At 34.7% G+C, this 13,683-nt stretch overlaps 1 protein-coding gene across 4 annotated transcripts in view; it reads left to right on the top strand.

The window, feature by feature from the left end:
• LOC111866059 (CD109 antigen) overlaps positions 1 to 13,683 on the top strand; it is a 77,410-nt gene that overhangs the window by 52,195 nt on the left and 11,532 nt on the right. For all 4 annotated transcript variants that reach the window (XM_023854610.2, XM_023854619.2, XM_023854602.2 and 1 more), the window contains 7 exons: positions 2,368 to 2,426; positions 2,844 to 3,014; positions 4,834 to 5,064; positions 5,805 to 5,936; positions 8,853 to 9,021; positions 9,539 to 9,803; positions 11,344 to 11,530. In XM_023854610.2, the coding sequence (XP_023710378.1) occupies positions 2,368 to 2,426; positions 2,844 to 3,014; positions 4,834 to 5,064; positions 5,805 to 5,936; positions 8,853 to 9,021; positions 9,539 to 9,803; positions 11,344 to 11,530 (1,214 nt within the window). The remainder of the gene's footprint in view (positions 1 to 2,367; positions 2,427 to 2,843; positions 3,015 to 4,833; positions 5,065 to 5,804; positions 5,937 to 8,852; positions 9,022 to 9,538; positions 9,804 to 11,343; positions 11,531 to 13,683) is intronic.

Genomic DNA, 13,683 nt, shown 5'->3' with positions numbered 1-13,683 from the left:
ACATTTTTATATTCGTTCTAATAGTTTCCCAACGTTTATTAACATCCACCTCAATTTCCAAGTTTTCCAAAGCTGTGAACCTCTTTGAGGTTTCAACACGATACTGTTTTTTACCCTCTACCTTGTTTAATTTCTTGAGATTGAACCTCTCCATATGAACTCAGTGTGTTGTTTGTTTGCTCACTGCCAGTCTCTCCCTAACTTTGCCACCACCAAGTAGCGGTCAGTATCACAGTCTGCTGCCCTGAATGATCGGACATCAAGTATACTTGAGTGCCGTCTACTATCAAAATATTATAATTTTTAATAATCAAGTATAAATGCTAGATTAAAATATTATTTACCAACAAGTCAAGCACATAACATCTAAAGTATATAACTGTGAGATTTATTTGTCATGAGTACTTTTTAAACATCTGATCATATTGAACATGTCAGTGAGATGCATGAACTGTTATTTTAATTATCTTATTTTAATTCATCTTCTCAGATCACTGTATGCATTTTGTTCTCTTTCTTAAAATGACAAACATATATCATATCTCAACCTGACACTGTTTTTTGACATCTGCACAATTTAGGCCATCAGAAAAACTGTACACTTCAGATTTTTGCTATACCCATTTAAGCAGGGAGAGTTTTCCTTTGTGTTGTTAAATTTCTAAACCAGGCCCTAGCAAATTCTCTATGGACTTAGATGCCACTTCCATATTTGAGGAACAATTATGTAAATAAAAGTATGACTGTAATATAGTACATTTATTGCGTGAATGTGAAATACATATTAATTTCACAGACTTTTCATGTTGTGATGGAATCATTCAGTAGTTACCTTTGCAAATCCATTTCAGATTTTTCAGAATATGGTACTTTACAGTATTCAGCCATTTTTGCTTGTTTCATAAACCCTCAAGCACATATGCACACTTACTGAGTGTTTTGGAGATATGTTCCACGCATTTCTGTTGGTGAATAATCTTTATTTGAATATAAAAGGCATCTGGTTTTACCATCAGCAGAAGCTGTTAAATGCATGATAGAACTGGAATGAAAGCTGGAGATCTTAAAATTGTTCATATGTGGAGATGGAAAACATTAATATAATACACCAGATAACATTAAGCTCCATAATGAAAATTTTGGTGCTTGGTGACCAAGTATACGGGTTTGTTGTTGCTGTAATATCACAACAGCTTACTTAATAAATCCCTCCTATTATTCTGTGTGTCTGTTTGTGTCTCCCCCTATCATTGGTAGTTTATGGCTCAGTAAAAATGTTACTACAGTGACAAATACACTGGCAACAACAGAAGAACGGTTTGATGTGGCTTTTTGTATGTGGTCCATGACATATCAGAGAAAAGTAGTGATTATTTCTTCCAGGACTTCATGTTTAATTGTGCTATATATCACAGACTGCACTGCGTTCATAACACCTGTGGGGTCAGTCATATTGGGAATGCTATTTTATTACAATTTTTTGGAGCATGTTTAATGTTACTGAAGGATATTTTTTATTAAACTGGAAATTGATTCATCACTTTGTTTTCAGGAAAAAGGAAACACAATGATGAATTACTTTGCTAAACTGTCTAAGTAAGAAAGTTCATGAAAATTATTGATAATTATGGATATTGTAAATATCAGCACTTAATGTCATAAAACAATATGACTACTAATAAATAATTTAAAAAGTACAACTTATGTTACAAGAGTGGTAGATTTTTTGCAGTTGTAGTGTGGGTGGGGATGTGGTGCAATGTGGTGTTCATTCACAGAAGTGTTCAGGCAAATATACATAAATGTACTAAAGGAAGTTTCATTTATGCAGATACCATAGAAATAAATTAAACTTGTCATATTGAAAAGTTAATATTCTCTTAAAAAATCTGGAATCTACTCATATTCAAATATCTTTGGAAGTGCATTAACATTATTTATCAGTTTAGTGGCAAATAGAATGCAAGTAATTACGATGGCATAACTTCAGTTGATGACACTTTAGAGATCTGTGAGTCCTCATGAAGGGAAATTTAACACATATACTGCAGCTATTTTGTGCTTCATAATGAACAGTAAAAATTCCTACTAAAACTACATTCTGAAGTCCACAAGCAGTAAATGTTATTGGGGCAAATCAGATATATCACTTATGAAATATTCTGTTTGAAGTACAGACACACAAAAAATAACAAATCTCTGAGCCTTCTATTTAAATCTGTTTGTAGATGCACTAAATATGTTCATGTTTTTCATGTAAATTAATACTTTCATGAGTTCATATTTTGATATCAGCCCTTACCTGTATGTGGGTAATGTTTCACATGCATGTAACATTTTAGTGTTCATGCTGGTGGTGTGTTGCAGGCCCTCTACAAGATGATGACCAGTATGAATACAGAATTTTGAGAATGAGCCGATCTGATGTAAGCATAAATTAAGTTCTTGGTCTCATGCTATACACAGACTACTCATATATTGGCTCGTGCATAATTAATCACATCAGTGGGTCATGATTATGCTTGAAGTCTCACATAATCATCTGACCTTACCAGGTGTGGAGGAAAATATAGTAACATTCCTGATGACAATTTATCAGAGAAGTATAAATAGTCTTATATATGCTTAGGTGAGATCTGCAGTTAATTTAAAAAATCTAATTGATTTTGATTTGTTGTATCATGTTTGAAGTATATGACTTTAACAGTAGTCTGTAATGTTATTACCATTTGTCAAATGAATAAATCATGTAAGACAACAAAGCATGTTTGCTCTTTATGTAGAGGAATCTGCAGTTTAGTTTCAAGGAGCTAGAACTGTTGTAACTATTTTATGTTTTCTAGGAGTTGTATGACACTGCAGGTAATGACTGGAGCTGGAAGGAGATGAATGCAGACTTCGGAGGGGAGGAGTTTTTTACAATGGATATGCCAGCCGTTGCAGATGAATGGTATTTCACAGGCTTCACTCTCAGCAGAATTCGAGGCTTCACCACCATCAACACACCAATTGCAGCAAGTATTTAATATTACTAATAGCGGTAATAATTTTTCCTACAAACTTTTTGTCTATGAAAAGATATAATTTTGGACAGTTGCACAACAAATAGTCTACTTCCTTTCTTCAGAAAAAAAGTAGGCTTATGAGGTCACCATATATATATTGTAACATGTTTCCTGACTGAAGACGCTGTTCAGATTGTTAATTGGTTTATTTAACAACCTACAAGTCGTAACTACAATTGATTATAACACTGTTGCGGGGTTTCACACTTTATAACCCTATTCGCAATAATGTCTTCACTCTGTCTTCACTCTGTCTTCACACTGTTGCGGGGTTTCACACTTTATAACCTTATTCGCAATAATCTCTTCACTCTTTCGTCGCACTGTTGCGGGGTTTCACACTTTATAACCCTATTCGCAATAATCTGTTCACTCTATCTTCAGTAGTCTACACATATTCACAGTACGGGAGCTATATAAGTGTCACTGTGTTACACTCTCCCAATTACTTCTCAGTTATCACAAACTATCCCTGATTATCACACGCATCCGGTTCTTCTTTCTGCGACTGCTGCTAGATTCCAACTGTGTTGCTCTGGCTCACACACTAACTGCTCACTGCTGGCTAGATTCCAACTCAACTCGTAGGCTGCTGCCTTGAGAACTCACTTCGGCGGCTGATACACTTTAACTGTCTCCGGGGACGGCTACACGTTAACTGTCTCCGTAGGCTGTGTAGTTCTCTTATAAACCCTCAGCCGGACAACGGGAAATGCCTCGCTTCCTTGTTACCTAGTCGCCGTGTTTGCCGATAGCCTAGCAATGCTGTTGGGAGTTGTTTATGGCTACGTAGCAACTGCAGCGTTCCATGTTACATCACTGCTGTTTACTCGCTTTGCCTAGCAAAGGCTGTGTTTGGACTTGGCTCACTTTGGCTCTGCTCGGCACGTCACCGCTGGTGGGGGGTGGGGTGAAGGGTGTCCTCCATAGCGCAGCATATCACAATATATATTGTGTGTATATATATATATATATATATATATGAATATATATATGTATATATACATATATATATACATACATACATACACACACACACACACACACAGAGCACATGCTTATGTGCATCTGTTCACATGTTTGCCCCTTTTCAACTTTTGATCAAATTGATGAATTTTCAAGGAATCTGGCATACACATATGGCATTGGAGGCCACTCCAGTCCTGCGCATTGTAATATCTTACAGTCAGTAATAAGAATAATGTGGGTGCAAGAACTTGCAAGACTGGAGTGACAGTATTTCCGCTTAATAAAAGGTATTGAAATGATGTATGGTAAGAGATCTTTGAAAAATATGCAACATTTGTTCCTTTGTAGAATGCAGAACAACGTGGCAGCTACATAAACCCTATGGTTTGGTTGGATGGTAATAGCTAATGGACCATTGGAACTAGGAATCTGAAATTTGGTTTGGAAGTAGACCATAGATATACATACAAATTCTGCATTGTTTGGAAGTCAAAATTAAAAAAAAAAGAAAAAAAGAAAAAAAGAATGAGGATGTTGTAAACTTCAATTTTATATACAAATTCAACACAGAAACTGTAGAAATAACAAGTTCTCAAGTAGAAAATTAATATTACTGGTCCTGCTGTCTCCCATGAGCTAAATTATTTGTTGTTATTGGGTTATAAATGTGCTTTGCTTACATATGACATTTACAGTTAGAATTCTCTGTAATGGGAAAATAGGCATTATGAGATTTGTCCAGAACTTCTTTTTTTTTTTTTTGTAGCATGGAAAAAGCTGTAAAGATATTTGTGTTTAGTTTTCCAGTACTCGGCCCTTTATGATGCACATTGAAGGTCCCACTATGTGTCGTCGTGGTGAACAGATTGGCTTGAGGCTGCTGCTTTTGAACAATGAGCCATATGAGATGTTCGTTGTTTTGACTCTCCATACCTCCCCTCAATACAAATTTGTCCATGTGGAAGAAGGCGGCATTGTCACAAGTTATGGTGCAAGGCTTTCAGGGGGAGATCATCAGCATCTAGTTTACGTAAGTAATTAAATGTGATGGACCATATTAGGTCAGCCCGTAGCTGTATACAGGATGACCAAAATTCAGTTTCTGATAAGACTAGATTATAAGGGGTTCTGAGAATGATGTGTAACACTCAGGATTACTGGGTTTTTGGACTTCGTCCATTGTCTGATATTCTAAAAATTAGAGAATGCAACATTTTGGAAACTGGATTTGTATCTGTCCTCAGATGAAAAGGGGAGACACCTACTCTGTTGGGTCATTTATAAAATGCCTTGGTTGGCTCTTCCAAAGGGACACAACAGAATAGTTGTCTCCCTCCTTACCTGAGGAAGGAAACAGATCCAGTTTCTAAAATGTTATGTTCTCAAGTTCTTGGAATATGTTCTGATGGACAAAGCCCAAAAGTCCAGTAATTCTAAGACGAGAATTAGGATTCTTTCTTCACAATAATTTTATAATATCTTTGGGAACCATCAGCCTTCCATTAGATCATCCAATGAATACCGGGGGGGTGTGTCATCCAGTGTAAAGTAGCTCTTACGATAAAAAACAATTTCCTGTTAGAAGATAATGTTTATGCATTCAAGCAGGGCAAATTCATCCTCTTTGGAAGCTCTTGAACTCTTTGTAACAACATCTAGAGAAACTTTTAAAACTCAAAAGCAACTGTATTTGTAACATATTTAATTTATTCAATGCTCATATAAGAGACTTTAGAAAAGGTATGAAAACTGATCATTTCTGTTCTGCAGCTACCAGCTGGAGCACAGCAACATGTGGACATGCCAATTGCTCCTGTTGTGGAACAAGGAGATATTTCAGTAACCATTTCAGCCATGACTCAAGTTGGCAGAATTGAACTTGTACACAACATTACTGTACTTGTAAGTAACCCGTGTAAATAATGGCATTTATGCCAGAAAAATTACAATGTAGAGTTATCCAGAACCTTGTGCACTGTTTCACAAACTTTTCGCTATTATATTCTTTTGGTGTTGATGATACTACACATATAATAATAAGTTTATCAACAGTACCTTCAGTACTAAATTCTTGGGAGTTATAGTTGATAGTGCCTCAATATGGAAGAATTACATTGATTTATTTGTAAAAAAATAAGTCTTGTTAAGTAATTAGAAATATGATATGTTATATGTCTATTTCAGCTTTAAATGTAATTTATTATTCCTTTTTTCACTCCTTAATGAGCTATGGTATCATCTTTTGGGGGAACTCATCTCATAGTTCTACTATTTTTCTTCTCCAAAAAAAGTCTATCAGAGCGATGTTGGGATATGGCAATACAGTTTCATTTAGAAACATATTTAAAGAGTTAAATATTTTATCATTTGTATCACAATATANCGAAACATGTAGTGTAGAGGAGCAAGATCAAGGACACATAATATATTGTCTGCACTTGGGACGGAATTTGTATCATTATATCATTTATCGTATGGAGTGCAACAGGATGCCTAAATATAATAATATATTTTCGTTGTTAGTATTTGTATTGCAAAATAAAGTTCTTTCTCCATCAAACATTANATTCCTTTTTTCACTCCTTAATGAGCTATGGTATCATCTTTTGGGGGAACTCATCTCATAGTTCTACTATTTTTCTTCTCCAAAAAAAGTCTATCAGAGCGATGTTGGGATATGGCAATACAGTTTCATTTAGAAACATATTTAAAGAGTTAAATATTTTATCATTTGTATCACAATATATATTTTTGTNTCATTTATCGTATGGAGTGCAACAGGATGCCTAAATATAATAATATATTTTCGTTGTTAGTATTTGTATTGCAAAATAAAGTTCTTTCTCCATCAAACATTAATTCTCATACTATTGATACTAGACAAAGACAAGATTTGTATCTACCTCAAGCTAATTTAACTATTTATCAAAAAGGAGTTTATTGTGCGAATATAAAAATATTCAATTAATTGCCCAATGAGATCAAGAACACATCTAATAACTTTAAAAAGTTTAAGGTTTTATTAAGGAATTTCGTGAATACGCATACGTTTTATACTGTGGATGAATATCTAAATAGATAACTTTTATTATTGTTGTATTCATTGTACTGTCTAGTTATATAATATCTATGTATGTATTGTATGCTATATATTATTTGAAGACATTTTCTATATCCATCTTTGGATCTCTTGAACTTACAATAAATACATTACAATAAGCAGAATCACATGCACATGCATGTGGGTGCCACAAATACAAGAAGAAACAAACCAAGGTTTGTAACCATGGATGTGAAAAAGAACTAAATAATTTTATACTTACTTACTCTTTACCTCGATGGTCTTCTAAGCACCTTCACCTCCCATGCAACAGATGCCCATTATTCACCATTAGTTGTTCTCTGTTTTTCCTCTATTATTTGACACCATGTAATGTGGTAGGTGGCTCTCAGTGTTTCAGAGAGACATACCCTCTTCATCTTTAGGATAGGCTTCTTTTATAATTTTAGATGGAAGCTGTATGTACCTCGTTTCAATAGCCTTGACTACTGTACATATTGGCAAGGGTACAGAGTAAACTTTGTATCTTTGGATATTTTTGTTAGGTCTGCAGCAATAAACGTGAAATATGAAAGTAGGAAACAGCAGGGTTACCTTTTTTGTTGTAACGTTTATCTTGCTTGTAAGCAGTTATTTTCAGTATCACAATCTTGATGCCAGTTTCTTACTGTTCACTGCTGTTTCACTGTGTGCCACTACACTATTCTTGTCTAATATCTTGTTATTTTGCTGTTTCACCACATGCAAACATCGTATGCTATTTCCATCTCATAGTACACTCAACTGAACTGCTTTCCTTTCTTGCAACCGAGGTTTCATAGAAATTATATTTCTCGAAAAGTACAATGTACACATGAGGGACAAGACATGTTGCATTTCTGGAAGATGCAATAAGAGGAAGGAAGTTCAAGCCTTCAGTGAATGCATGAATGCTAGATGTGACTCATTACAACCAGTCCTTGTGAAAATATGTACAAGATAACAAAGCTGAAGTTATATTTCATGCTAAAGAGGAATCATATTTTTTGTGAATATTATCATACATTCAAACCAGACATACAAATCTGTCTTTTGAAAAGTATCTGAAAAGTAGAACAATTAGAACAATGCAAAAATTTGGTCAGTATTACACCAAATTAAGACTAGATTCTAAAGGGTTCTGACAGTAGTGTATAACACTCAGAATTATTGGGTTTTTGGACACAACATTTCGGAAACCGGATCTGTTTAAAAAATGTCGTGTTCTCTGATTTTTAGAATACCAGACGATGAACAAAGTACAAAACCCCAATACTTCTGAGCCAAATTAACAATATTTTGCTTGATGATAAGTATATTCATAATAGAAAGCACAGGTGATAATAGAAAATGTCCATTATTCAATTCAGTATTGTTAATGAAAAATTTAAGTTCATTGACTTGTTTTTAGAAATTAGAACAAAGTTTATTAACCCATAACTCTTCTTCAGCTACAATTTCCAGCATACTCAGATCTATACACAATAACAATTAGTCCTTGCTATTGGTTTAGAGAATACATACATACATACATACATACAATGTCACAACACCAACCAGATGTGCATCTTTCAGAATAAAATTACTTCTACAAATTGTTCTTTAGGATTCATGAATGACAAGGTTCCACATGTAGACATAAGAAACTGGTTCTTCCTGTTACAGACTGACAAATAATTATATTTAGTTTTGTTTGGCTTAATGAATGTTGCATTTTGAAAGTAAAATTATATTTCAAGGGTGAAGGTGCAATGGTTAACAAACACACAGCAGTTTATTTGGATTTAAAAAATAAAGCACTTGTTCTGCAATATCTGGATATATATGTGGAGGAATCCCCCATAGTTCCATATCAGTCATGGCGACGCTATGTTTATGGAAGCACAAGTGGATACATTACAATTACTGGTAGGTGGTGAAATACTCTTTGTCTAAAATTGAAACAGGGATCTCATAATTAATTTGTAATGAAGACTAAATATGATGATAACTTATTGCCCTGCATCTCTCTTACAGTTTACCAGTTGTTATTGCATCTTTTTCTCCAGTTATGTCATGGGTGCTTTGTGAAATACAGTGATGTCCCAAATTAACATTACCTGAATAGGAATATTCCCCTAATTTTGGTAATTCTGTATCGATCTTCTTAATTATCTTATTATTCTAATGTGTTCCTTTCAAATTGTCACAGAAAAACAGAACTTCTTATAATAAATATTTCCTTAGATTGGTGAATTTTTATACCTGTCATTTTGATGACAAACTATTGTGTCGCTTGGAGAGACTGAGGAAAACCATACAATGTTTGATAAAAATGATTGTGTAGAACTGTAAGAAGCTGTTCCTTCCATGTTGCTCCCAACTCATCATTCAAATTTGTCATAAAACTTCTCTGAAGTTGATTTAACTTTATTACGCTACATAGGTGACATAATAGGACCAGCATTTCCTGCAGTCCCCCTAACAACTGGGGTTGTGCTCGGAAGAGAAATCAAGGGTACGGATGGAAGAATATTTGAACTTGCAGTTAATGTGTGGACACTTCACTACCTCCGTCTCACAAATCAATTGAAGTGGGATATTACCAAACAAGTGCTTGAAGAGGTGAATGTGATATTTGGTCAAGTAATGAAACGATTTGATAGGAGAGGCTGGTTTAAGAACTGGGATAATTCACAACCAAGTGTCTGGTAAGCTTCATTTTACAGATTAATGTATTGCATTGTTTGTCATGTTGACACAAAATCACCATTACCATCACAGAAGTCCTCATCATAATTACCATTATTACCATCACTAACTTCGCCATTGCCACCACCATCTCCACAATCGTTACTATTACTTTTACGAAAAAAGTTTTTGTTTGTGTATGAACTTGTAATCCAAGCCTATTTTTTTTTCACAATATGCTGTGAAATAAATGTTTACTAAAAAACTGCTCCATTATGAATGCTGTACTGTGATATTTATATATTGTTTTTGTTATGATGTGTCTGGAAGGTCACGGGTTCAAGTCCTGATGGGGTCATTGGATTTTTTTCAATTGACCTAATCCTTCCAGCCACACTATGGCCCTGGGGTTCACTCAGCCTCTAACAGAAGAGTGTGCCAGGAATTAATTAAATAATTTTCCTGGGGAATAAGGGACGTCTGGCACGTAAGGCTGGCAACCTTACCGTCATTTTGAGCTGATTGTCTAGATAATGTGTGACCCTCAACGTCTCACAACCCTATGGGCCTTCACGGCCTGGTACAGGGATAGCTTTACTTTACTTTGTTACTTTTTGTTATAATATTTCTCCTATCATTGTCAATTTTGGAGCCCTGTACATTTTTATGGGGTATGTATAGTTAAACAGTATTATTTATTGTTTCAGCTCAGTTATATAGTATCTCTTTCTGGCCATGTGTTGATTCAAAATGCAGTATATGTAACTCCATCAAATTAATCAGTATTCCTCTGTATACCTGCTTTATGCTGAATTGATATCCTGCCTTTGGAATTAATATTATTTTTTCATCACTGGTAGTACTCTGATATCTGTTTATCTTTAATATCCTATTCTGGTGTGCTAATTTCTGTACAGAAAAATATACCCACTCCAGATATCTTATTTTAAATTCTCAATATACTCTCTAACTGCACCCAATCATTTCTATCTTTAATTTTCTTATTTAGTAGCAGGAAAACAATGCTGACAACTTTATCGTCATTGTCATCATTGCTAGTATTATTTTCATTTGCCTGCAGACTGCTGCAGACACTCCAGTATTATGGTTAACAGTCATCACTTATTGTTTTAAAAAGTTTAGTCTGTCCTGCACATTGCAATTTCCATCTTTTCTAGCTCAAATTATGAGTTCTGAATAATTAAAATTTTCAAATTTTCAGCTTGCCAAGCAATGAATATTAAGTAGCAGAATTGTTTGGCATTTTCAGACTATTCCTTGATTCCAACTTACAAATTATTATATTTTCATAGCTTCTGATACAGTACACTTATATTCTTTATTAATAACAGTGTAATATCTATTATATATATGTTTTTATTATTAGGTCATTCCCCACTGTGACAGTAATAGTAATGATAACAAGAATGATTATCACCTTCCCCAGAACAGCCCTTCTTGCAATTCCTTTCTTTACTAAAGTAGAATATGAATAGAATGTGATCTGTTTACATATGTAAATGTTCATTATTTGTTTTTAAAAACTGATTCTTTTTGCAGGCTCACATCTTGGGCGATTCGAATTTTTAAACATGCTTCCTTTCAAGACTGGGAGAACTTCTTTTATATTGAACCGCAGATTATTACAAGAAGTATTGAATGGATTTTACAGTTCCAAACAGAGTTGGGAAGTTTTGAGGAAACAACATGGTATCATAATCCATTAGATGCAACAATGCAGGGCAAGGTACCTTGCTTTGATGAATTTAATTTAAACTGTGTGGGATCCAAGTGTGTAATATCATCTATGAAGCTGTACAGAGTGGTATAAAGGGTAAATCTCCACACACACTTAACATTAATGTTGGGTGGAAGTAAGTGGTCATCTGGCTGCCTTTACATTCAGAAGATATTACTTTCAAACATTAGTCAAGAGTATGTTCTCTGTTGGTTTAATGGTCACAAAAACAAATTCATCTGTTTCCTTTTATTCAATGTTTTGTTCATTGGTCCCCTAGTTTGCACTGGTTCTTTCCTGCTAAAAATAGTACAGTCAGTTTCAGATTGAATTTAACTACCACGCTTAATTCTATCTCTGATTATCAGACAGTGATTTTCCATGTGTGAATTGAGCACCAAGATATTACAGTGTTAGATTAACAGCTTCATATGTAACTATACCATTAAAACTTCAGTCATTCTCAAACAGGGGAGGGGGCTTCTAAATCTGATTCAGAGTCACTTTCATTGCTAGACTTGAAAGGATTCTGACGATGGTGTATACTGTACTTCTTTTGCCTTGTTTTGGACTTCATCCATCGTCAGGTACATAAACGACAAAAAAAAAAAAAAACACGACGTTTTGGAGACTGGATCTGTCTCCATCTTCAGGTGATTGAGACTAGCTCTTTCTAACAGGCCCAACTGAGTAGGTTTATCCTTCCCTACCCACCTGAAGACGGAGACAGATCCAGTCTCCGAAACGTCGTGGTTTTTTTGGCTTTTACATACCAGATGATGGATGAAGTCCAAAATAAGCCAAAAGAAGTACTTTCATTGCTGTTAGAAAGTTTCTTACCAGTGTTTATAATTATCTAGGATATTGTATTATAGGTGAGACCATTCATTTCCCATACTATGCCTTCCTCTAGACAACATGATTTATAGCATCCTGCCATTTTTGCTCTTACTTTTGAGTTTGCAAATCGACATAACATTCAACTTGAAGGTCTTGTGGTGTTTAGCTATGTACCTTCTTCCCTTGAAATGATGGGTGACTGTTTGATCATGGATTGCTTCTCTAGTTTAAATATAACGAGAATGCTGTTTTCTGGGATGTGACGCAGTGTAGACCAATAATAGTTCACTGGTGCATAAGGTAGAGTGTCTGTAGTGGCTAACATGTTGGATTGATGATGATGAAGAGTGTCTTCTGGGATATAATGCCATGTAGTCAGTCAGATGTTCACCATATTCTTCCGGACTATACAGCCTCACAGCTGATGTGATAGTGCTTTCACAGCCACCACTGTGAGAAACTCAAAGTCAAACAAATATAATTATCAATCCATCCTTGATATTTTATAACAATAATGTTATATCAGGAATCCTCAGAATTTCTGGGGTTTTGGACTTTTTCATCATCTGGTATTCTAGAAACTCAAAAACACAACGTTTTCGAAACTGAATCTGTTTCCATCCTCAAGAGAGGGGGGGGAGACACCTACTCAGTTGGGTCCTTTAGAAAGAGCTAACCTCACTCACTGGACCAAAAAGTCCAAAACCCAGTAATTCTGAATGTTACACACCATCATCAAAACCTTTTAGAATCTACTTATGTCAGGAATGTTTATTTTGCAGAAATGCCTTTGTTGCAGAACTTGAAACATACTGAGATTATGTACTTGCAATCCTTGATTTAAGTGATAATTATATTCCAAAAAGTAGTCACAGAGGGTCAAATGGCATCAAAAAAATATTATTTTGTCTTCTTCCAATGCATTCCACCTCTACAAACACAATAATCTATTCACACTTCTCCTCGCCTCCACTGAATGGTCAGCAAGCAGTTTACATTAAAGCAAGTAATATTAATAATAATTTGTCTAAATTAGTTAATAATATTGGAATTAAATCACATTTTTTGAATTGATATAAAAGGAGTACCTGTATGTTGCATGTGAGTGTTTTTTCTTTCAATTTGCATATAGCCTAACTGAAGTAAAACTGTAACATGAGAGCAGTTGTCAAGCATGCCCATTTGTTTATGCAAGGATTGAACTTTCAGTTAACAGATTTTAAACTGGATATACCTTACTACACTGAGAGAAATAAAAAGTAGTTTATTTCATGTATATAATTGTTTTTTTTTTACATTTCTATATATACACACACACACAC

Source organism: Cryptotermes secundus, unplaced genomic scaffold (assembly GCF_002891405.2).
Source record: "Cryptotermes secundus unplaced genomic scaffold, Csec_1.0 scaffold1054, whole genome shotgun sequence".
Classification (NCBI taxonomy): domain Eukaryota; kingdom Metazoa; phylum Arthropoda; class Insecta; order Blattodea; family Kalotermitidae; genus Cryptotermes; species Cryptotermes secundus.
The sequence above is the reverse complement of the archived record's forward strand: the minus strand, read 5'-3'. Positions and strand labels throughout refer to the sequence as shown.